Below are 26,900 nucleotides of genomic sequence, written 5' to 3'. Positions count from 1 at the left end.
AATGACAAATAGTCTCCTGGTAATGTAATAACAATTTAAAGTACCTGGAATGATAAAATGGAAATTATATTTGAAAGATATAAAATAATAATGAGTGAAACCCCAATGGTAAATGACTGCTTGTTATGGGTCATTTTATATCATCTCATGGTACCTCTATATAAAAAACTTTATCAGAACCCAGGTTTCACACTCCTTTCTCCATAAAGATTTATACTGCTCTAAAAAGTGGTGTCCCCATTATATGAAACCTTGGTGAAAACCACACCTCAAACACTCTGGTTCACTTCTGGTGCAAAAATACTAGAGCTAGTGAAGGTCCAAGAAGGGCAACTGAAAGGACTATAAAAGCACTGGACGAGTGCAGAACTGTGATTCACCACATCCTGCAATACCAGAACTCAGTGCACTAGGTAAAACATTAGTTTAAAATACATTAAAAAAAAGTAGTTCTGTACACAGCAAGTAGAGAACTCCTGGAACTTGCTTTCCTAGAGGGCTGCAAAGGCAGATAATATAATAAAGTTCAAAAAGTGATTAGACAAATTGATGAACACCAGATCCATAGCGGATACTAAAAGGGATTGGCAATGGCATAAAGTCTAATGCACTTAACAGAGCAACTGTGGGTGATGGGAACATACTGAGGGATGTGCTGAAGACATCCAGACTTGTGTACTCACCCTAAGCTGCATCTCCTCAGCAGCCACTATTGGAAGCAGGACCCTGCAGGACATTCTTAGCATCTTATGTTCTGACATCACTGGAGATCTCATCTGGAACTACAGAGGGAGCCTGCACAGATGAAGAGCTCTAGCAACATACAGGGCATAGATAAAATACCACTGAACTGTCTCAGCAACAGAATTAAGTCTCAACTAACGTCTAAACTCAGGAATTAGGACATGCTCCCCGCTGTGAGGTAGCACCGCATCTTTTCCCCCAATAATAGAGGTACAAAATGCAAAAGCAGTAGTTCACAGGTGAGGGCAAACAGCTGTCTGGCATAAGGGGTCACAGAGCTGGAGACGGCACGTGGTGCAGCTCGGCACCGAGATACAGGTCTAACCGGGAGGCAGAGGTGAGAAGAGGAGGTGGACACCTGGATGCAAGTCATATAATACCAGGACTTGACAGATCTTAAGAGGGAAAGGCAGAAAGTTCAGGGAAGAGATGCATAGTTTAGAACGGATGTTTGAAATCAAAGCTTGAGGTGACATGGTGTGGGAATTCTGCTGGGAAGAAAAAACTAAGGAAGAAGGCAGGAAGAAAACACCACCTAAAGACATTCTTATTTCTTTGATTTTGCTCTAGGACTGATCTTTTCTCAGTCCCTGCCTACACAAATGTGCTATGAACTTGACAGATTGTCAACCAAGTATTGTAAAGCAAGCTATCCTGCTACTGATACAGCCGTCACTGTGTTAAGTTCTTGATATGGTGGATGTGAGGCAGCTTCCCAAACGTTAAGCCTTTGAGTACACCCACTGCTTCTAGAAAACTGAGCTAATTCAGTCAGAGCTGAGGGTTTGTTCAGTTAATAAAGTGTTTTCATATCTTCAAACACCTTGTAAGTTAACAGTTTAATTAAACGTGCATGTGCACACATGCACCTATCCTTGTACGCATACCCTTTTCCTAGGTATTACCTGAGATGCTCCACAAAGAAAGGAAAACCAGAGCCCCAGGGCCTAAATTTCTTTTCAGATTCCCAGAATACAGACAGCACATTTAGAGGTAGCCCAAGATTCCTGCCCACTGCCCACCTCCCTCCTCTCCTGCCAGCTTGTCTTGGTCTGTGCTTCTAGGGATGAGGTGGTGGTAAAGTCTGCAATCTTTTGCTAAGAGTGTGGATGACTCTCCTAATTAATGCCAACTGTCAGATTCTCTCCGGTTATGTGGGTGTCTCTCCAACAGGCATGGGGATGTCACAAGAGACTTGCAATTACTGGTCATAAATTATAAGTTTCATTTGCTAACATTATGAGAAAGCCAGCTATTCCTTTGATGAACAGACATCTATTCTGATGTTCACAAACCTCCTGAAAATCTATCTGATAGCAGAGATGTACAGAAATGCATTCAGGGCAATTTAATTTTAGTTTTCAAAGACATGCTTGCAGCTAAGCCTAGTATGACAGTGAGAACTGATAAGGCTGTTCCAGACAGCAGGAGGTGGAGATGAGTAAAATCCTTTGCCAACTGCCAGATTGCATGTCTGACACATTGCAGATGTAAATCCAAGTAACTCAATGGGGAGACTACGCTGAATCACACCCGCTGGAGATGTGCCTATGTCTTCAGGGCAAGAGGTAGTAGGAAGAGAAGAAAGACAAATTCCTTGATATAAACTGGAACAATTTTATGCAAGCCAGGAGCCTCCCTTGGTTTCTCTCTGAGGCAGCCCAGAGTGCCATGCTTGTCCCTTTTCCCAGGCACGTGATTTTTTTCTTTTTTTTCCCCCCACGTCAAAACTGTGAAAGCCAAAGTTGCTATGTAACAACGCACATCTTTGCTGCAGAGTAACGTTACGAATGCAAAAGGAAAGAAACTTTTTTATTGCTTCTCTGTGAAATATGATAGTGTTTAGATCCTGAAGAAAAGGATCTGGGGTTTCGGTGCTACCAGCTGAGATATTCTAATAATGCGTTCCACCTCCTCGGAAAAAATAAAGAACAAAATCCAAAACTAGAGGAAGCTCAGAAATGGATTAGATTCCTTGCAGGAAGGGGAACTTTCATATCTCTCTCAAGATCAGATATACCTCTGGGAGATGCCCTTCCATCAAGCATTCACCGCTGGGCTCAGCCCAGAGGTATTAATGAGTAGCGATATTCAGCAGGCTGGATTAGGTCATGTAATGTTTCCTGCTGGCCTACGAATGCAGCACTGTCATCAACATGTGTGCGTTTGTACACTGACTTCTGAAGGAAGATCTGAAGTGTGGTTCATTACACATAATTACACATTATGATACCCTTGCAACACAGAGAGAACTTAGTGCTTCAGGCATCCAAAAGCCTAGGCCGAATCAAGAAAAAAAACCCAAGAGTTTTGATTTTTGTTCTGGTTGTTGTGACCCCAAACCAAACTCCCTCCAGTTACTTCTGGGCATAAACAACACAGATGAGAATCTTCTGCAGTGAGTTTAGCAAAACGCCCTAGGGTTATTCATACTTGTAGCTCATCTTCAAGTTTAGGAACAGAAATTCTTTAAATCTTAGAACTCTTCAAGACACCTATAGTGTTCAGCACCACTAGGTCTCTAGGCTCTTCTATAATACAGCAGCAGTTCACCTCAAAATGAATATCAAATAATAGGGCTATTTAAGACTTTGGGGGAAAAAATGTCTTTCTATTCTTTAAAAACACTTAGTACTCAGCAAAGAACAAATTGTTACCCATATCTTGTCATTTCAAGAACTCAAATGATTATTTTTGAGCATGTTGCACATCTCACCAAACTTACACCCTTAGGCTATTGACAAAGTTCAGGATGAAAAATTGGGAATGCAATTAAAAAGCACAGAAAAGGAGGAAAGAAGAGAGAGGAAAAAATGATGGTGTCTGCCACATGCATAGCACTGGATTATAATTTTTTCTGATTTATCAGCTGGAGCTGTACTAAAGAATTATGAGTCATGCAATTCTTGTGTCCAGCATTCTTGGTCAACTGTCAGGACCACAGCGGCACTGCAGCAGCTGCAAGAGCATGAGCCGGGCTGCTGGACACCATCGTCGCATCCATTGAGGAGTCAGAGTCATAACTTTGGTCCTGGACAAGTGGAGAAGGAGCTACCTGTCAGGAATCATCTTAACCAGTCTGCCAGTTGGTAGACAGCTTTAGCCCTGAAGCAGGACAGTTTATATACTGTCATTTTACACAAGATTATCACTACTTACTTTTTTTTTTAAAGGAGAAATGGATTTGGATCCTTAAGAAGCATCCCTAGCTTTATAAAGGCACCACATACAAGAGGTATCTCAAAATGCACTCATAGTGTACCTTTCTGCACACGCATGACCAAGTACCTCAGAGAAATACGTAAAAGTAAACACATGCAGACCTGCTCTAATATTGTGGCCTTCATCTTTAAAAAAATATTTCAGAAATAATCACTGTGTAATTATATCTTTATAACATGTTAAGTGTGATGTGGTATATAGAAGCCAGCAACACTGAAAGTATTTGTAAGACATTCATTCCCCCTCTTTATGAGCAGTTACTCCTGAATTTTGTTTTCCCTTTGTGCTCTACCCTGCATGCTGATATTAAGATTTCATTCTTTAAAAAATGATTAGCAATACAAGCAGGTCTCGGCTGGTAAATTCGGATGATAACAAAAGACATAATTCACAGGTTTTAAAAATAAACTGGCTGTAAGACATGTGATTACTGGATCTATAACATTCAGTGTTATAGTAACTTTGCTGGAACCAGGCGGGTTTTTGATACATCTCATTAGGCAATGTGTTTTTAACACAATAGGAATTCCTATTGCAAGCTCCCCTTAAGGCTCCCCATGGGATTTCTTCTAACCTACAAAAAAATTTAAGAGTTGCTAATAATCAAAGAATCACCAGGACCATACAGACATTACAAGTAACCAGATAAGACTTTGAAGACATTCAGAAGCCTGCCTTTAATGGCATTCATCTCTCTGGCTGAGCAAACATAAAATCCTGACCCAAGAGAGGGTTGAGTGGGAGGCAGCCATCCTGAGTAGCCACTAGAGAATTGCTACCGCAGAGACACAAACTGATCAGACCCTCTGCTTTCCTATTACTGCTACATTAAGTCAGGGCAAAAAACTTCTTCCTTCTATCAGACAGAAAAAGTAGTTTTGCCCCAGAAACTGTACTACCAAGCACCTTAAACATCATACTCAGGACTATGGGACTCAGAAGAGGGTACACTCCTCCTCTCCACAAAATCATAAGACTGGTGCAATCTGGATGTTTTCTACCTTTCATATACAGTTAAAAACTGTAAATAAACAAACACATCCATTTACCATCAGCTAAATACAGCTTTTGTGGTTTCCAAGTGGTACTTTCCGTTGTAGAATCTTTCAGACCCTTTGTATGCATGAACTTACACAGTGGAAACTCCCCTGCAGAGCTTTGACCCTCTTGCATCAGAGGACATGCACTGCACAGTAGTATCCAAGAAAGTAAAAGGCTTTTCATTCTATTCTGTATTGCTACTATTCGTTTTGGTTTTTTTTCTCCTCACTTGCAGTGCAGCATATCTGCTGTATAATCAATAAGAGTTAACAAGGAAAGATTTGGGATTGCGCCACTTACTCGGGGTGTTCAGGAGACGTGACTTTTTGCAGTGGTAGGCTGCCTCCTGTTCACAATACTCTGTCCTGTTTATCATGGCTTCAAGCTGCTCCGCACTGCTGTTGTAGTTAAAGGACATGGTGTACGGCTTCTCTGGATCAGCTCCTTGGACTCTGGTTAGCCCTGTGTTGTTGTGCTGCACTGCAGTCCAGATCTTATCTTCTGTTAAATGAGAAAGGATTGAACATGAGATTAACAGCAAAAAACTTGCAACAAGCAGGGAATAAAACACCAGTTGAAATCTAACGCTTTACGGCATTGGAGAGAGGATCAGCAGGACCCCGGGCTCCAAAACGGTCACTCTGTGATGAAGAGCTGTTACAGGTCAGTGTAGCCCCCAGAGCTGTTTCTCCCTGAACTAGCTTGAGCAAACACTACAGAGCCTGCTGAGCCAGAGAAAAACTACAAGCTTCCTGGGAACCACGGGAGATCTTCAGCATCTTCTATTGCCAGGTATCTGAAGAAAATTAGATACCTTTCAGCTGGCTTTGGCCCTGAGGGAAAAGACATAATAATATGGCTCAGGGTGGTAACACTCCTCTTTTGCAAACATAGCTGTACCCGAGCGCAAGCCCATGCTGTTACAACAACAAATGGTAGCAGAGAACTGTGGCTGATGAGCTCACACAAACTCACTACAAACAGAAACGACAAGCTCTTGCCAGAAAGCTAAAACTGAGAGTATGTTCTTACTGCCCAGCTGGAAGTCAGATCACTCATTTCACTCAGTTCTGAGATTTTTCTACATATAAACTGAGTGATGCCCTGCTTGGATGTACAGAGCAATACATGACTCGGCATCTGTAGTTAACTGTAAATGTTGATGCTTTTCTATGCTGGGGAACCCATTTTCATCTCCTTCATTGCATTTACTGGCAGAGCAAGGGATTTCTTAGGTGACAGAAAGCAGTATCTAGGTTTAAGCACAACCTGCACCATAACAACCCAGCTCATGACCAGCATTGAGGTTGGCGTGATAAGGAGAACATAGCAATTAGAAGCAATTAGCTTAGCAGGGAGGCTGTTTCCCAGCTGGTTCTGGTGAGATAGCAACGGGCAAGATAACAAGGACAGCCTGAACAGCCAGTCTTCTGAGCTTACCCAGAGTCAAAGGCAAACTCTTTAATGAAGATTCACAGGATTGAGCCCAGCACGTGCTCCACGATGTTATTAAGAGTCACATCCAGTAAATTCCCTCTTTATCAAAGACCCTGCTTGCCCAGGGAGGATGCAAGATACTAACAGGGCAAAAATTTAAGGAAGTAAATTTTAATCATTTGATGAGAGAGATTTCAATCTCACTTGCAGAAACCTACGGACAATTAAGGAGGAAGAGGCAAGATCTAGACAAGAGATTTCTATTTTGTTATTCATGCTTCAACAGGGAAACCCGAGATAACGCTGATTCTTTTCTAAACTGATCTTAAAACCTGTGCATTTAAGTATTCAGATGGTTTTACCAGATTACCCGGTCTGAGTTCTTGCAGAACACGCGCTTTCGTGTTACTCCCCGATATAACAGCATGATGAACCCAGTAGCTTTGTGGCCACTGCAATGCATTGCAGTCGAAGTATTTTTTGTTGAGCTACAAATATCCCACAGATTATTTCAATAGGACTCTAATAGGTGTATAAAAATCCTAAATGGACTATCTGTGCAAAGACACTCAGATGATTTAATGGATTGTCATTATGGAGGCATTCAGATGACAGGCAAGTAACAACAACCATCTGGAGACTATTTAAAGAGGTCTGTTCCAAGACTTGGCTGCAAGTTACGGAGAAATTACTCTCCCAGTAATGTATGGCATCAACCGTAAGGACAGTTTACACTCAGCAAACCATACATTCACTCACAACACTCTCATAATTTCTGTGATGGTAGAGAGACAGGGTTTGCTCATAGATCTGTAATTCTGTGGTTCTTGTTATGTTCAGGATGCTGCTTGTGGATCCTTTGAGTTGGAGCTCAATGAAACACTGCTGCAATGTGTGACACACAGAAGTTAGATTAAAATCACAAGAAATATTACAAATTTATTGCTTGTAAAACTTGCCCCAGTGCTTGTAATCACAGTCAACACTGTAGCACCATACCCTGCACAGTTCTGCACAATATATTGCTTCCAACACAATATAATTCAATGACTTCATAACACACATCTTGTACATCTGAAAGTAGTGATTCTTATCAGCCAGAGTCTCTCTGTTTTTTCTTTTGTTCTCTCAAGGATTGACATGAACAGAGTTGATTTTTCAGAAGCAGTTGAGGGTAAGCTAACTTTCCTCTCTCTGAAGCTGGTAGAAGTTTAACCCCTACCTTCACTGAAAAAGCTACTAAAAAGACAAACATCAAGTTGCTGATACTGTAAGCCAGATGTCAAACTAAGAGATGATGGAACGAACTGGTTGATGAAATTCCAGATGGGCAGTCATAAGCTCCTCCCCACTGCGAGTTATTAACAAAATTTTGAGAAATTGCCATAAAATCAATGCTCACAACAGTGGCTACAATGCTGCTCAGGAAGTACAACAGCCTAACATTAGAGTTTCAGAGCGGCTAACACTACTGTGCTTTCCAGGCTGTGTATTTGTTCACCAGGAAAGGTGCTGTGTGGGTACTTGAAAAGCCAAAAGCATCAAGATCTAGTAATTTAGAAGCAACAAAGGATTACTAGGAAAAAATTATTAAAAGTAGCATAGCATAAAACAGTCTTCCCAAGAAACGTCGGAAATGTAATTAATTGGCATGTTTGAAATGAGGTTGGACAAGACATCAGCAAACATACTGTTGGGGACAAGCACTCATTAATAAATATGTTTCACAGACAATGCAACAGGTCTTTATTTTATTTTCCTCTGTGATTTTTCATTACTTTTCAATAGTCTTGTTATCATCACAAGATGTCCCTCTGAGATCTGAACTTTGACATTCAAGAACTGCTTTTCTCCACAGGATCTTTTAGAAATGAGAAGCTAACTGCAGATTTTCCATCCTCTAGTTTGCAAAGGGAAAGGAAAAACAAATCAAGTTTCTTTCTGTGCTCAAAGTAATTGCGATTTAGCAAGTACATCAGAACAGAGAGTTAAAAAAAGTAATAGCAGAAGGGAAGAATTCCAGAGTTACATTTCAAACATTTCCTAATCTATACATGCCTCATCTGTTACGCGTATTATTTTTACAGATCAGATATGTGCTTTGCTGGTCACTTCAAAGTTTCCCTTTATGCTCCATCTTTGAAGGAAAAGTAACCATCAGTACAGCGTCTCAAAAAATATATATTTTGGCTCACCGGTCTAGTGAAAGGAAAGTCACAATCACCAGGCAAGCATAAGCAAGCATACCTCTGGGATGGCAAAAGCTACCGCCATTCAAAAGTTTGTTTCTTTTCCCTATGCACAGCTGGTGTAGAAAGAGCACAGAGAAACACATCCTTTGCTACCTTTTTTATTTTTAACCAAAAAAAAAAAAAAAAGAGGCTTTAAAAACTTGGAGTCTGAAAGGAAGTCTTCAGATTAGAAGGGCGGCCCAACACACCACAGATGCAAGACAAAAGAGCTGGTGACAACAGTGCAAGAGGAGGAAAAGGAAGAGAAATGTGTTCAACCACCTCAGCCATGCTTCTTCCTGCTTCCCAGGGAAAGAATAAGTACTTCCGTTTTAGAAAGAGGGACACGAGGCATGGAGGGGCTAGGTAACGTGCACAAAGTCACACACATCCTGCTAGAAGAATAAGGGGTTACATTCACATCACAGTAAAAAAACCAGAGAAAGTTCCTTTTTTCAAAGGGACACCCCTTGGTTTACATCCAGCAAATGAGCCTGAAAATGATTTAAACTCTAGTTTGCCTTGGACAGAGTGGGAGAGCTGACACTGCTCCCTCCTGCGTCTCAGCTGACTGAGGGAGAAGTAACGAAGAGCTGGAGGTTCTTGAACCATTCCAAGACAATACCAAGACCATGTGCACTTGCTTCCGTAGATCAGAAAACCACACAAAAAAAATCCCAACCTTTCTTCTGAAGACCCTCACCATTCAGGTCAACTCTTGGACTTTATTCAAGCACCATTTTCTCCACCTGAAACCTAGCAGCATTTAGAAAAATATCATACTATTTTCTCAAATTCACATGCGCAAGTTTAGCTAGGGCTGTTCCCAGAGTACAGCTACCTGTCTTAGAATGAGGTGAAGGAATATACCCTTACAGGTCAATCAGTGTGTACTCCGAAGCCTACTGACAACAATCTGGGAGCTTGCATTGCAGATGTGTTTCAGGACCTATGTAGGAAACACAGCTGCAATCTGGACATGCACACAGATCACTACAGCTAAGAAGCAGTGCAACAGCTGTCTGCAACTTAGCTCTATGACTTGCATATGCTTTTGCAGAGGCATATCTCCGCACAGATTATGCCTATGGCTTTTGAAAAAGGGTCTTCAAATACTGTTCCTATTTCACAATATGAGAATTGTTTTTTAAAAAAAATCTTTATTTTTTTTGGTTTTGTTTTCAATATATTTTTAGGCAGTGACACTGTAATCATAGATGCAAACCAAGTTGAGTGCCACTACCTCCTTCTAGCCATTTCCGTATCTGGAAACTCTGAAACTAGGCGGATAAGGCTCTCTTTTCCTTTATTTCAACAAAGAAGTTATCATTATCTTTTTAAGTCTGTTCATACTATATGTTTTTTTCCTGTTTACTCAATTTAATGAGCTCTCCCTCCACTTGTGAATTTACAATGAGAATGAAAAAGCTGTTCTCCAGGCAAAGGTCACTGTTTATTTTTACCTTCTATTATTCCACTTTATTATTTTATTGCTTTCTCAGCTTGGTAAAATTTCAAACCACACACGAGCTGAAAGTCATTCAAAACCCAGTAGGAGAGTGCAGCCACGTCTTCTACTGTATAACCTGGAATAGTTAAATGCAGCCTTGAAAAGCAGATTTCCTAAATGCATGTTAAATTGTTCCATAATTCAAAGGTGACAATGCTTTAATTTCAGGGTAATGCTACAGCTTTATGACTTTGCAGTTTTATTTAATGGTCCAATTTACTAGGGTATTATGCTGCCTCTATTTGGTCCTAGGAGATGTTTTTACAGCATGGGACTGCAATGCATTCATCACATTTTAGACCCTCTGTTTAGCCTCACCCATAGTTCTATCATCTTGCTGGAAGCCTCCAAGTTGCTTTTGACGGCACACAAATTAAATTGTGAGAAATTAGAGCAGCTGGAAAACTGGCTTTCAATGAGTTCTGCATTGTCTAATTCTCATTTTTATTCTTCAACTTGAAATATCTCTGTGGAGCACATTTCACCCATACAAACTGCATCACTCCTTTGTGATTTAGGAGGTTTGTCACAAAACAAGATTATCCAGACTGATTAAATTGCCAACAAGCCAAACATACGGTAAATGCTACATGAGAGAGAGAAAAATTGCTTTGAGAGCTCATATGATGCATTTGTTTCATGGTGCTCTACATTGAATGCCAAATATTGTCCTGAAAGCTGTACCTATAATTACAGGATTAACCACACAAAAGACTGACTCTCCTCCTTGAACACTGTACTGCTTTAAGCTGCAGTAGTAGTTTAACCCAGCCGCTCTAACATACACCCCTCAAAGAATATGAAAAGACAATTTCTTATCACAAACAGCTCTAATTCACTGACTCCAAGGAGGTGTTTTCTGAGTCTCCTATGAAACCCATCCATTTTTTATCTTTTTTCTGGCTACCTTTTTCTTTTTTTCTGCTGGCTGACCCAGCAATATGTGCTTTTGCAGCTTGTTTTGTGCTCATCAGCCTCCTCCTAGTTTCTGATTCAGCCACTTGCAGCCAGTGTAGAAGCACCGCAATACATTTCCATGGAAACAATTCTGAGGGGGTCCCGTCCCCCCAGTCTTGCATGCAGCCCACTCTCCGATGGTACTGGCAGACTGCACCTGCCAGTGTGCATTCCTCAGGGATGCCTGGTCTGGACCCATTCCCTGTCTATAAATCCTTTCTGGCAGTCAGTAGCCGGCACCAGGAAGGCACCACACCGCCAGCTCCACAGACATGCTGCCCCAGCCCCGGCAGAGAAGGAAGAGCTGGGTTCTCAACTCTCTTACACCCCAGACATGAAGTTTGCTCACTCTGAGCCCACAGTTTGAAGTGTCTCTGTCAGCAGACTGACCATGCCAGGCAGCTCTGATGGATGAGAATGAGACACCTCTGCTGCGACCCCTTGTACCCTCATCCCCCATGTTGTGCTGCAGCCCAGAGATGGCAAACCATTACCCTGCCAGCCTACTTCTTGATGATCCTCCATTTCCATATTTCCTGTAATACAGGGTGTCTACAACAAGCAGTGAGAAATACTGTCTCCAAAGATTGAAAAGGCAGTCGCTGAACTACTTCTTAGTGCAAAATGGACACTACTCCACCGTGCTCACATTCGCTGCACATGTGACAACAGTGCAATCCTCTCTGACTCAGTCTCCTTTATCGACAGTGAGTTTTGAGAGACTCAACATAATCACTTTTCTGCCATTTCATATGCCTTGTGATGGCTCAGACATCTGCATGAGCCTGGCAGACAAGAAGACGACCTGCCATTCTTGTGATTCAGCGCCAGAAGGCTGGGCAGGACATCTGCAGGTTTCCAACATGGCACTAGACACCCACGTCTGGGGCAAATGGATCCACCCTTCATAACAGAGATGGCTGCAGTGACTTTTAGAGAGCCACAGCTTACCTCTAACTTCTGAGCACTGCAAATGTAACAGGAGGGTGATTAAGTTGTGGTAACCCTTGGTTAACAGGTAAAGGCTAGAGGAAAATATCTACTGTTACGTTCTTCTGTACTAAAACTTCCTTGGGGCCTCCTTCATGTGTGACAGTGAAGGCAGCCTGCAGGACTTCTGCTGTGGTGCTCATCAGAAACGCAACCATTTTGCTGAAAACAGCAAGGCAGCTGTTGACAGCACAATGCCTTTGACATAATATAAGCACTAAAGGTTTTTCATTTCATAAAGTTCTGGAATACTTAATGAAAATTCAAAACAGAAATGTATAAATTGTCAGAACTACAGTGTGCCAAAAGACCTGTAATGTTTGAGGGGATAAACTATAAATCTTTAAGGACTGCCTTTAATCTAAACAGTAGTAACTAATTTGTAAAGGATTCCCATTCATTGTTTTCTCCAGTGATAAAGTCAATCACAATTACATAAGCTGCAAGGTACATTCATTTAAAAAACAAAACAAACAAACAAACAAAAAAAAGACAAACAACGAACAAAAAAAGGTACTCCAAAAACTTCCTTAAGAAGTTCAAAGCTGTACAATCTTATCTAGCTCATTCTGAGAATCTCAGGGAGTTTCCCCATTTAAGTTCTCGTCCCACAATTACGTGGAATTAAGGGCATGACCCCCTCCTCCTCTCTGTTACTGCCTCAGCCTAACCGGTGGCAGTCCTCCTTTCCACGTGAGAGTCTGCCAAGCCCACAGGAAACGTAACAAGGGTTGAATCACATGGTGACTTCTGTATCAGTGTAATTGCTATACAAAGTAAAAGGAGATGATTTCTTATGGAAAATGGATTAATAAATTATATAAGCAGATGAACTGAGGTTCTTGTGTGGAAACAAAGGGAAAGGTGGATGCCATGGACAGTAATACCACCAGTTCCACGATAATGTTGGGAACATCAGTGGTGATCCCTGCTGCAAGGTCTGAGGTCTAGCCAGCTCTGCTTTGTAGTAGTCTGTCTCCTTGTTACTCCAGTCTGCTCCTTGTTCAGCAAAGCTGAACTGCTACTGTATTTTCCTCAAATAGCTGACCAAATACCATAATGTAAGTGGGACTATTCGGACACTTAAAGTATTAGACACTTCAGCTACAAACACAACTTTTATCCTCCTGAATTCAACCCTCCTTACATGCCATGGAATATGTACTATATGGAAGAATAAAATCTGTATCGTCAGCTGAATGAAAAAAAAAGGCTAGAGGCAAGTTATAAAAAATTGCCAAGTATAACTTTGGCAATTTCCTTTACATCTTTTTAGAATCCCTTTGCCTGAGATTTAAACAGTTTCTGTACAGTTTTCTGAGACAGAGAAAATAAAGCTTTATTTTTCTTGCATCTGAAAAATACGCAATATTTGCATTTTGAGAGGAGACTGCAAAACAGAAATGATCCACAACAATAGAGATGTATTTTTGTTCGTTAATGATTTTTTCATTATGGCAGTTTCAAAAACAGATCTTGGACTAACAGCAGGAGCTGGGATAAGGACTCATCTTTCCCCAATCTGCACCCCTGGGGGAAAAAAAAAGGAAAAAAGTAAAGGCAAGCTGTTTGAGGAGTAGACAAATATCTGGCCAAGACAAAATTAACCATTGATCTTGTTATGGCAATTTCTAAGCATTATTGATTTGATAGTCCAGGGTCTGCCTACAGTAAACCAGCATCAGTAAAGAAGTACAGTGACAGAGTGACTCAAGTGTATTGTAAGCAAATCTTTCAGATATCAAGGGTAAAAATTTACTCCGGAGAAGATGAGGAAAGGTCATTACAAACATTTTCCATCTAGGGCAGCAAAACAAGTGCATGGATGTAGATTGCATGTCTATAAACTTTGCACTGGAGAATATGATTATTAGCATTTAAGTAGTACTCAAGGCAGATCAATAGATTTCTAAGCAACAAGAGAAAAAGAATAAGCCTCACAATGATGGAAAGACTGCCAGATCAGAGGTTCAGGGGTCCTTTAGCCATTTTCTGTATTGATTGTTATCAGTCACTTCAGTGAGAAGTGAAGATTAATTCAACTGGGCTAATTATCAAACAATCATCCTGCAGGGAAAATTTCTTTCCCAGCGCTGGTAGTTGTTCATTAACCCAAAACATGACAGGACACATCCTCTGTGTACTTTATGCAAAAAAGTGTGGGTGTAGAGCATCATGGATGATTGGAGAATCCAGGTAAAGCAAGCAGAGCTAGTTCACATTCCCATGCAGGTGGCCCTGGAAACACACTAACTATGTTCCCATGCTGCTGAATGCAGTCATCCCAAATTAATAATCCCTGCACGGACCCACATCAATCCTCATGGCGCCTCTCATAGCATCCATCTATGTATGATCATGATTTGAGTGCATATGTGTGGTTATTTTCCTTGAACACACATATTTGGTGTGGGTTCCTCATTGTTTATTATAATTGATGAATTTCCCTGTGAAAGTGACTTTGCTTTGTGTGTGTAATGGGTGTACAAGGTGAAGAAAACACTATGTTAATAAGGTGCTGTCTTTTTTTTTTTTTTAATCTAGTTTTGAGTTTGTTGTCTTTCGCTGTCTTTGAACTCACTTTATCCTTATTGTAAGAAAATGCAAATGAACATCCCTTCTCTCAATGAGGCCCATTCACTTTGGGTCTTCCCAATCTAAATAGCCCTGGATTATTTATTTTTAACCTCTCTTTGTACAGATATCTTTCTATGCCTTTAATTAGGTACATTACGGTTCCTGACAACCTCTTATTTCAACAACATATTTTACTTTTACTAGAAATAAACAGTCTTCAAGATAAGACCCTTCTAAAGTGCTTCACATACTCTTCCCTTTTCTTGACCGACTTAAATAATAGAATGTCATCTACAATTTTTGTCACCTTGCTTTTTCAGCCACTTCTCCAGACAATGAATAAATACATTTATCCACTCTGGTATCAGCAGATATCCTGTGACACTCTACTGTTAAATTTCTTGCCATGCTGAAAATTGGCTTTATATTTTTTAATACTTTTTTCCTCTTTTTTTCTCCCTGCAAAATTTCCTTTCCCTTATTTCTCTCTCCCGCTTTGTTTTTGTATGATTGTCCAATTCCCTCTCAACACACACAATCACAATTTTCTGTTTTCTTCAGAATTTTTATTCAACAGTAGGCTGTTAAAGTTGACAGGCTGAGAGAAATCACTGGGACCGTAGACACAATAAATTAACTTGTAATGTTGATACTTCCCATATTCACATCACATATTAGGTGCCTGTGACCAGACACCAATATGTGAGAAAGCTGTTGTTAATCTGCCCTGGTTAATAACTGGCTACAAACAAGATCCCTATCTGTTCAATTAAACAGGTAAAAATTAGAAAGAATTTTAAACAAATGGAAATGAACATTAAGGAACGCCACTGTTCTCTAAATGCAATGATGCTGCTCATTTCTGATGATCTGATTCGTTCTTTGAATTCATCCTTCACAGATTCAAGGCACTGTAATTCCCAGAAGTCATTAGCTCACTGCACCTCTACTTTTAAAAGCACTAAATGAGTAATTTCCCCTGATTTTCCATTCCACCTCCAAATTCTTCAGCCTGAACATGTTTTGGGCATAAAAAGGTTATCTGTTCTTGAATTGTATACAAAAAGAAGAACTTCCAGCCTGAGTAAAAGCAAAGCTTCGTTTAGCCCAAGTGCCCGCCTCTGCCTTTGAGGGTGAACAGATACTCAGGGAAGCAAGGGAAGGCAAAGGGTTTTCCTGAAACTTGTTCCCATTTTCCAGTGATCTTTGCCTCACAGCTGCTTGAGCTGGAAGCTGCAACTAAACCTCCACATTTAATTGCACCTTCTGAATCTATCAGACAAGATCAGGGCTTTTTCCAGCTGTTTTTTTTCCCCTCTGTTGAGGGAACATTGGCCTCCTTGATGTCCTGTGGTAATGAGTTTCAAGTTGAATTATTCATTGCATCAGGAAAAAGAAAACAAACAAACCAACCCCAAATCCTGCTATATAATAATTTTACTGTCCCTTAGCTCCTATATGATGAAAAGAATCAATCCCTATTTGCTTTCTCTATGCCACATATAATCCCCATGCTTTCCTGTGACACTTCCCTCCACCATCTTTTTAATGTGTTTAGTCTCCCCATACATGGAAGCCATCCACACTTCTGACCATCTACATTTGTCCATTCACAGGAGGTGTGGTGTGGATTTATATCACTGAACAATAAGTTTGACTTTTTTGTCTCTGTTCCTTCTATGGTCCTAATATAACAACATAGAATTTCATTTTTTCACTTTCCCTGAATATTGATACTTTCAGAAAACTATACAGAAGCATCACCTGAAAAGAGTAACAAATTCAGAATCCATCCCTGTGTACATACAGTTGAGTTATTTTTTCCATACTTTGCACTTAATCTATTACTGCAAACAATTTTTATCAGCATAACAATTAAGTATGTTCCCAGAGAGAAAAGAAGCTCTTGTGATTAAGGCACCCAAACCATACTTAGATGATACAGAAGAATAACCCAATAGTACCTCAAACTCTCTGGACAACTATAAAATAAAAATTTCTTTCTGTGCCTCAGTCGTCTTTTATGCAATAGGAATAATACAGATGCCTGTGACAAATGACCTTCCCCTGCCTCAAATGAGACATCTAGGGGAAAAGAAGAAATAAAAAAAAAAAAAGTTTTCCAGGCTAGGAGGTTCTGTCAGTTTTCCCCACCTCCATTTTTTTAGTAACCAAAATAGAATAAGAATGTCAGCAAGTTCATTACAGATAGAGAGAAAATCAGGTATATGCCTTCTGGATTTCTGCCAGATAAAATTTATTTGAGGAAAGCAGATGCTTTCAGCAAGGAGTTTGTCAAAAATCCTACTTCTTCAGCAGAGATAAAAAGCACTGACAATGTTTTCATCACACATATTTATATGATAAATAATAAAAATGAGCACATTTCCCATACTGGAGATCAAGGAAGGATATTCAGACAGAAAGGTGAAACTCTGTTTCAATTCTTACGAGATTCAACAACAGTGAAGGAGACACATCTTATTAAATATTTGTTACACTTGAATAAAAAACATACTTAATAATTAACTGGTGTGCATTTAATTAACATAATGATTGCCCAATTAAATCAAAATGAAAATTTAATTTGAGACACTTTAAGTACAAGGAGATTAAGGATAAAATATGAATATCCTGAGTCCTTAGTTTTCAGGACTGAGTGTGGAGGTGATATGTGGCAAAGTAGCTCAACCAGAATTAGCAATTTACAAGGGGTAATAAAATATTCTTTCATCCGCACCTGGCCACAGGAAGCAAAAAATGCCAAACAGAAGACAGTCTAGGAAATTTCCTCTCCATTTCAAAAATAAAAAGCAGAAAGGACGCTCTACCATCTAGCCCAATCCACAATATGGACTATGTAATGTTTTCTCATACCCTTGCATGGCAGTCCTATATACAAAATAGGACCCACTTAAGGGGAGAATTTGTCAGACAGGTATATTTATTTGAAACACTCTTTATTTTAAAACTACGTAACTGTAAGGTTGAGAAGTCTCAACCAACAGGTAACCTTGCCAGGCTTTTGCTCTGCTGCTTGTCTCCTCGGTGTCCCTCTTCCTCAGAGCATCATGCCTTCTCCTCCATACAGATACCCAGGACAATCAGGGTTTCTATTCTCTGGGATATAAAAGGTAGCACACCCATATGAGGGGTGGTATCCCTGTTTAAATCAGACTGGAAGGATGTACAGCTGGCTCAGTGCAAGGAGTTTAATAATCATTCTCAGATCTAGTGTTCTAGTAAAGCAGAGAAACCATTCACAGTTACAAAAGAAGGTTTGAATTCTAAGTTTCCACATCGTTAGTAAAAAATACAAACATCTCATTAAAAGTTATGATATTATGAAAAATACATCAGCAGTGACCTTTAAAAGGTGCAAATACCATTGTAAATGCCATTTAGCAACAGTACAAGGTGAGTCCTTCAAAACTAAAGTTTAAAAATCACTTTTACATGGATCCTATTTAAGGATACACCTCAGAGCCGAACCTCAATTACTACCAGTTCTGTTCTTTTTCCCACTACTGAGACACCATGATTGTGGGGTCTTCTTAGTAGTTCAATGAAAGACATTCCAATAACATTAGAGGCAACATAAAGCATCAAAGACAAGGTTAGGTCATTACCTGTTATATTGCAAAAAACACGGAGTGGTCCAAGTGGTCCACTTCCATCAGAATCAATGTAGAAGAAACCTGACGTCTTCCCTTGGTGTCGGTAAGCCTCACAAGATTGTTCATAGATAGCTTAAAAAGAGAGAGATTGTATCACATAAACAAGGAGAAAACAGACAGAAACATTTTATACATGAGCACTACTTTAATCATCGTCATAACATAAAGTGTTGGTTCACTGCTGATTAGCATGTGCAAGAGTTTACTGCATTTGGACCTGAGTCCATGCTCAAAATTAGGCATGTATTCAACTACTTCCTTGAACTTAACGTATTCTGGCTTTAAAGATATGGATATTGGCCTTATTATGGATTCAAGTATGTAAATACTTAAGTAAATGGATATGAACTTTCAAACGTGCCACCATCTAGTTATAGAATGATACATATATGCATCCACATAATAATATTTCAGAGACACACATACAAATGTGTACACAATTTACTACCTAGGCATACGCTCAAGCCTTGTCAATCAGAAGACAGGTATTTTTGCCAGTCTTCAGCTTTCCTGAAGGATATTGTAAACAGGTAACTATAAGCCCGTACCAGTGTCTACTGCACAAATGAAACCAAGCCATTGCTCCTTAGCAGAAAAGCTCAAGGTCAGATATGGTCTCCATGCTGGGTGACAATTTTATGCTTTAGACCTTTTTTTATACAACCAACTCTTCCTCTCTGCTTATCAATATTATTCTTTTGCAGGATTATTGCCCATGAAAACGCCAAGTGTTTAATAAAACAAACACAGCAGATCACCAAGAGCAAGAATAGAAGGGAAAACTCCCAAAGGTCAGTGCAATTCCTTGTATTTGAGGCATGTTTTCAGGTAAGATATCATAATTTTACATGGGGCAAAGAGAAAACTTCTCCAGAGAGGCAGTTATGAGATATAAAAAGTCATATGTATGATCCTGGATCTTGAACAACAGTAACCTTAAATCTCATTGCAGGATTGATTTTTTTTTTTCTCACCTACTCACCTACTTAAACACTTACCTGATTATACTGACAAGGTTATTCTGTGTAACAGCTTATGATTGTTCAACTAATTGTCAGTATATACAATAAAAACCACAGACTGACTTAACAGATAGATCAAGACTTCCTTTTTTCTTCCTATGAGACAGAGTTATTTGGAAAACACAGTAACGGAAATGCAAGCAAACAGAATTACCCCTAATCTTTAAGTGAGCTTTTGAGTGCTACCAGTAGCAGAACACACAGAAATATATTTGGACATTATCTTTGGCTGCTGTGAGGTCAAATCTGTCTTTTTCTCACCTCTTAATTTTAAGAGCACATTTAGCAACTATTTGCACATCGTTTATGCAGCATAGTTTGGGCTTACAGAGATTGGGAAATACTCAGGGGAATCTGTGAATAACCCATTTGTTAGCCACTGCAAACCTTTTTTCCAAGCCCCTCACTCTTCAGACAGCAGAGCAGTACAGTTAATCTTCAGATGGCATAATTTAATGTTGAGGTTGTAACTACAACTGCAAAGTTCCCAGTGCCTTTCACCTGGAAAGAACTCAAGGAGGTTTGCAGAGCGAGTGCAGGCAGAGCACTTCCTCACCACTTCTGAAATACAGTCCCAGCCTCTCCTGCAGAAGGCAGCAACTGCTCTGCACCAGCAGGAATAGTTCCTCATTCCCACTTCTGTGCACACATGGACTCACATCTCTCCTTTCTCCTCATTCCCTAAAAGTAGTTTCTCTAATGAAACACATTTCAGAAAGACTTCAATAGCCAGCCTGAAGTAGCCTTGTCCGAGTACTATTCTGAAGAATGCTATAAGATAGTTCATTATTCAGATTTTAATGAAATTTGGACATTTCTTCACTTCTGCCAATAAAATATAATCACAGTTCTAGGGGCTCCCATCCCAAACTTGCTATGAATTAAGAGTCTCACCAGTCAATCACTTGTACCACTCGCCGAAATATGCTTTCCCCTTGTACATTTCTCTCCTGACCAGACATTTTTAGCGGGAAGAACATCACTAAGTGCTAAATATGTACAGCATTACACTTCCCAGAGTTAAAAAGCTGCTTAAGGTACTCAGCACCTGGTGAGACAGTGCTTTAATTAGTATCCATCCTATAATAAACAGAATTAAGAAAGCTTCTTCCTGACAGTCATTAGCCTGCTGTAGAAAGCACTGTAGGAGTCCAGAAGATCCCTAAATTCCCCCTCTGATAGTTGGCCAAGACCACACATTAAATGCAAATAAAATAAAACCCCCAAACCAGAACCTATTTTTCCACTATTCACAACCTGAGAGGCTACCAGAGAGTCCCTCAGTTGCCAAAGTGCTGACAAAAGCAACTGGGATATGGAGGGTCAGGAGGGAGACCGTAACAGGCGATTAAGTAAGCAATCAAGGAATCATGGTTTGATCATTTTGCAAAGTTCTCAAACTGCAGTTCACTTAGTGAATTTGCTGTCATCATCGTTACAGGACACTTTATCTTGTCTCATTAGGGAATATGCCAATTGCTTCCTCTGAATTGTTTGCTGAGTATTTTTGAAGAATGGTGCAAGGGGCAGAGACATAAAACTAGTATGTTGTCAGTGAACTGGCACAGCTAGAAACTCATTCTTCATCACAAACTTTTTCTTGCTAAGTGTTTTGCTGCTTCTTGACTGTCATTTTGGCTGGAGCCCAGATATACTTTTTTCAGATTAATAAGGAAAGATGTGAAGATTCAGCCATTAATAATGTGGGCAGATGCAAACAGAGATGATCTACTCAGCTTTAGATGGCCCCTTTGTCACTGCAACTTTGGAAAAAAAAAGGCTGTATGGAGCTAGAAATCAGGCAAGGATTGCTCAACTGGTATAAATCTGAAAGGATGCACAAGCTTCAGTGAAACTACAGTTATGTCTGCCAGAAGAAAATCCATCCTGGTATGTTTTCCTTTTGGTTATATGAGAATTCCAGCAGTAAATACTAGGCAGTAGCAGAAGAAGTGGGAAAAGGCTATAAACCTCAAACTCTAGCACATAAAACATATTTAAACTATCATGACTTAGAGAAAAGCTGTTTTGGTGGACAGTTTATTTTGTAGCTGCATGCTCAAAGTTTTACATGTCTGTATCTTAAGCACTTGGTATTGCATACTTCTAGACTAGATGGGCCATTGCTTTTAGTTCTCTTTTTTGCTATTTTATGCATCAAGGAGAAAATGATTTTTTTTTCCAGTCACTGGCAGATGCCCCCACAGACATTTCAAGTACACCATCCATTCCAAGCTCTGTTCAACGTCTTTGCAGGCTGAGCCGATTGCTTGTTTTAGAATAAAGTTATACAATTCCATTTGCTGAAAAAGGCCCTATTACTCCAGTGACAACAACTTGAAGCTGTCTTTATGGTTCAGTGAAAGACAAGATCTCTTCGCAGTCATTCTTCTCTTTATGCAATCAGAAATATCATACAAAAGTAAAAATCTGACAAACAGCTGTGACTGTTAAGACCCCAGAGCCTTAACTTTGAAAACTGCCTTCATATTTATGTTCTGTTTTGTGCCAGACTTCTCTGATGTAGATGGAGATGTGGTCGTTTTGGGAACAGTAGGAAACCATTATTGTAGTTGTCATTAAAGAGTCACCAACCATTTATGCACGTAATAGGGCCTCACTTTCAAAAAGCAAGCACCCAGTGCAATTATGGAACTGTTGACAAATACATATATTTTGATGTCAAACAACATTTGCAGTAATTACACCTTTTAATAAAGGAGAGGTGTTCATCAGTTCATGCAGTGTAGAACACATCAACAATTTTCAAGCATTATTTTTAAATTTAAAAAGCCCAAAAACACAAAAAAAATAGTGATTTTACTCCTTTCTGTGAAACATTTTAATAGTGTTTATACTTGCACTCCTTCCAAGTTTGTTTTCAAATTTTAAAATGTTCACCAAAATAGGACCAAAACAACAAAAATACCGTGCTTTATAGGCTGCTCATGCAAAGCTTGTTTTCTCATTAAAATGCTTAATCAAGCACTTTTTGAAAACATAATTTCAAAAACGAGACCTCTGAGTTGTCTTTTGTCTCAAAGAAGCAAGATCAGTTTTCCTTCTCTAACCCTCCCACACTTTTTTTGGACTAATTTTGACTTATACCAGCCATTGAAGATAAAATGATAGTTTCCAGCAACATTTGTTTCACTGAGCCAGAACCCCCTGAAAATCACAGTTTATGACTTTCAGCCCCTGCTGCGTTTCCCCAGGCCCTTTTGGGAATGAGCTGCACTGCCGTGCAGCAATAGCACTGCAGTTCCTGCCACCAAGTGCCTGCAGGCAGTCAGGATGAAGCTGTTTGCTTCACAGAGTTGCATTACGCTACTGCTTGGCGGCAACAGATGCCAGGAGCGCCCATGAACCCATGCTACCCCCCTGCAAATGTGGCTTGGACCTCACAGTCAGGTATGGCAGGTAAAAGCATTAGGGTAAACTGCAGCACGAGGCAAAAACCAAAGTGTAAAAGGTGTCACGGGCAGACTTTGGCTGATGGGCTATTGCTGGTAACAGTGGCTATTCCAGGAAGACAAAACAAGAAACAGCTTGACTCCAAGGTCCCAGATTTAGTAAGGGAAATTGGACATCAGAAATATCTGTTTTACTTGGTCACAAAGAGAGTGAATGTCTTTTATTGCCCCTTTTTGTTTTCTTTTTTTTTTTTTTCCTTTATTCCAGAATCACTTATAAGCTATAACATTGGACCCTGTGCTGACATTTTTGCAGTGCTCCTTAAGGAATTTTTTTAAAGGCTACTGCTGTTTCACAAAGAAATTTAAAATTCTCCCACAACTAGCTACTGAAACTGATGCAGCCTGAGAGCCCCATTCTTCATACCAAGAGCTGCTTCCCTAAATACTATATGTGCTCTTGCCTACCCGCTAGGATGAGCCATGCTGATGGTGTTCAGGCATGCACAGTACTGACAGAGTTCAAGATATCTATCTCCCAACCCCTTATAATCCTCTGTGAAACACATATACCCAATTTCTCCCTCAGGTATCTCTTTCAGCCTTAAGTATCTCAAATTAAACTAGCTTTTCAGATCAACAACTCATCCCATCAAAACATTCATTTTGAACACTGTTTTACTCACTGATCATAATGGCCATCTTTTCCTTTAAGTTCTCACTTCTCATCTTCCCAGGTGCTTAAGAAATGGTTTGTCAAACTTTGATCAGCATTTATAAAAGAAACACTTTATCCCCAGTCAGATCAACACCACCTGATTCTACATGTTCTCTTATATTTCCTGGAATATAAAGATTCATAAGCTCAGAAATCAAAATTATGGATCTGAAACGTACACAACCCATATTTTTTCAAGCCACACGCACTACTTCCCTATAGAAGCATCCTAGCAAAACTATAAATATGCTCTTTGATTGATCAAGGTTCAAGCTATAGACCCATGATTCAGACTTCAATGCCAGAAAAGCATTAAGAGATTTTAATGTCATTATAATAACCTATTTTGACCTTTTGTGTAAAATCAGCTACAAAATTTCATTTTCTAATTCCTGCATCCTTACGGCTGGTCAGCCAGAGCACACGCAGTAGCTCTTTGCACCCTGCAGTCAGGTCTGACAGGGCTGAGGTCCCTCTTAGTTTGGCTCTGCAATTGAAACTTCAGCCTTGATTCAATATGCTGCAAGAGCCTGACAAGTTTTAAATATGAGCAATTTCATCCCTGTTCAGTTCTCTGAAGTATCTTGAACCTGTTAATCCAACTGTTTTAATTATAGTCCTTAAACTAGAAGAGATTGTATCCCTGCCATAGCTGAAATCTTTAGCAGCACATGGCTGAGCACAAACATTTGCGAGGTCAAATTTCCATCATTTCCAATAAAACATCTTTTTATTCCGTTTTTCACTGACTACTTCTTACTATATTGACATTTGGCTTCCAATCTTACTTTTGCCCTAACCAGTTCACCTGCAGTCTCCATCATAACCTTCACTAAGCACACACTTACTGTTTCATTGTGGAGCTCACTGGCAGATAAGCCTTTAGCTGGCCTCAGTTTTCCTGAGTACTTAACAACTTTGTTTCCTTTGCCCCCATGTTCCTAACTTATAAAACCTCTCCTCTCTCTCAGACCACTTTAATTTCATTTTTAATCTCCAGTTCTATTTCAGCTAAAAAAAAAAAACAACCCAAAAACAAACAACCAGACTGTTCTTTGTGCAAAAACTTGAACTTCTGCAAATAATCCCCAAGGAGCAATATATTTAAAGCCCCCTCTTTTCAATGGATAAATGAACTTGTTATTCACCCAGTAAGACGCACCCCTTACCCATACTTAAAATAGTGCTGGCTGTTAGACTCAATGCAAAGGTTGATACCCAGACTTCAGTTTTACTACTGGGAGACCAGGCAAGGTAAACCTCTCTCCCCTCCACCCAGCAGGACGTTACTGGTATAGAGACAGCCAAGAGTGTAAACTCCAAATCAAAAGCAATTTGTTTGGTTGTGGGTTTTTTTTTTTTTTTTTAATTAGAAGACTCTGTCCTTTTCAAATTTAATGGACACCAGGATAACTTTCCTCAAAAAATAAAATTAATTAAAAGTAAACCTTAAAATTCCCAATATTTCTTTCCTACTGTACTTCATGTTACTTTGCAAATTGATCACATGCATTTCGTTGCAAATACTCTGAACTGTAGATTCAGAATTTGAGCTGTACTAGTTATGATTACCAGAATGAATCCTGTACTATTGCTGTTTCTAGATTGAATTCTCATAATCTAATAAAAGTAGCTAATAATTTTCAATTTCTCAGAGAGAGATAGCATTTTATGGTGATATAATAAATAAAATATATTAAAAAGACCTAAAGAACTTTAATTCTTGATTTCATTGGGAGATGCTGACACTGTCCACTCCCCAGCTAAAATGTAGCAGAGATGCATGTTGCTTTTACTACCTCTAACAATTGCACAGTCATGAAAAATACAGCTATGCTCCCTCCCAGCCTTTCGTGCGTTTGGTAGGGCATGGAAGCTGTCCTTGACTAGCAGGGTACTTAGCAACCAACAACTGAAAACATCAGTGCGTTATCAACATTCTTCTCATATTAAATCCAAAACACAGCACTAGGAAGAAATTTAACTCTATCCCAGCCAAAACCAGGACAAGGAAGAATACTTACTGCCAGATCATTTGGGACTCATTTCATTGCTTCGTAATTCTTTGCACTTTAGATGCAAAGAGTAATAATAACCCCTATAATAATTATTATTATTGTATTCTGAGGTGAAAAACTTATGTACTGGTTAGACTGGAAAGGCCAGTAAGAGCTGGGGATTCTGCCGGGATCTGCAACCAGCCCTGGACTGACCTTGGACAAATTCATATGCACAAATGCCAACACAGACCGAATTAAGCATTCTCACCGAAATGCTCAGAGCTCCTGGAGGCAGATTGGAGATGACTGTTTCACCCTCTGCTTGTATACCTCAGGCCTGACAGATTTGTTCTTACAGACTTGGAGTAATGAGTGAGGATTTTTCTAAATAACAAATAAAGCAATATGCAATGGAAGGTTTCTTCTCTTCTCATTCCAACAGCAAAGGGATTAGTACAGGCAATGAACTCTGGGAATGATCGTCTTTCTCACCCTTATAATACAATTGTCTTGTTAAATGCCAGAAAATGAAATCTGTACTCTCGAAAACTGGATATTGACAGCTCTGGTGTTGACAGACTAATGCAGTCTCCGCTGTGATGTGCCTGGCTGACAGATGGCTTATTTTTCCTTTTTAAAATATGTATTTACTCATCTGATAAAGAACGAGTTATTTCCATAGATAGCTTTAAAATTACTTTTACCACAATGTCACCTAAATGGATGTTTGGGAGGGATCCTTCCATTACACTTGGGGATTAGACAATTTCCTACCATCCAAGATAAGGCTCCCCCGGCCGAGGTACAAAAGGCCATGTCAGCCCGTCCTCCCCTGTCGCTTCCCCGCTGAGGTTTGAAGGCGGCTGTGTCAGTCACGTACCCCAGCGGCCCCTGCCCGGTGCTGGTGCAGGGTGACCTGCAAGTCCTGCTGCTGCAAGAAAGCAGTCAGGAAGACCTACACCATTTTAAGAGCAGCGGTGGAGGGAAAGGAGAAATCAAAGACTTGAAGGACACTGTGCAAAGCATGGTATTTCAGCCTTGCTCTTGAAAGTACTGGCATCCCTGTGGTGATGGTCACACCTGACACAGGCAGGCTTCAAAAGGGATTGAGTTGGTCCCCCACATACTCTGTTCTGCAGTAAATTCCCAAAGTGGAATATTCTCTGCGTTATTTATAAGGAAATGTCAGGCAAAGGGAAAAACTTTTTTTAAATTAACACCACTGAGAAATGCAGATGTACAATTTACAGATACACAAGCTGAAGGGGAAGCATTAATAAGACAGTAACTTATTACAAAATAGACAATGAAAATTCGTATGCCAGAAGCATGATATGAACAAAAGTATGCAGGAACACCAA

The 26,900-nt window shown here is 39.8% G+C and overlaps 1 protein-coding gene across 1 annotated transcript in view; it reads right to left on the bottom strand.

Moving 5' to 3' along the window:
* CNTNAP5 (contactin associated protein family member 5) overlaps window positions 1-26,900 on the bottom strand; it is a 229,123-nt gene that overhangs the window by 80,908 nt on the left and 121,315 nt on the right. Inside the window, exons 11-12 of the mRNA XM_075152917.1 lie at window positions 18,339-18,458; window positions 5,308-5,508 (exon numbers count right to left, since the gene is read on the bottom strand). Coding sequence (XP_075009018.1) covers window positions 5,308-5,508; window positions 18,339-18,458 — 321 coding nt within the window. The remainder of the gene's footprint in view (window positions 1-5,307; window positions 5,509-18,338; window positions 18,459-26,900) is intronic.

This window comes from Calonectris borealis, chromosome 6 (assembly GCF_964195595.1).
Source record: "Calonectris borealis chromosome 6, bCalBor7.hap1.2, whole genome shotgun sequence".
In the NCBI taxonomy this organism is placed as follows: domain Eukaryota; kingdom Metazoa; phylum Chordata; class Aves; order Procellariiformes; family Procellariidae; genus Calonectris; species Calonectris borealis.
This window is presented reverse-complemented; position numbering and strand designations above follow the sequence as displayed.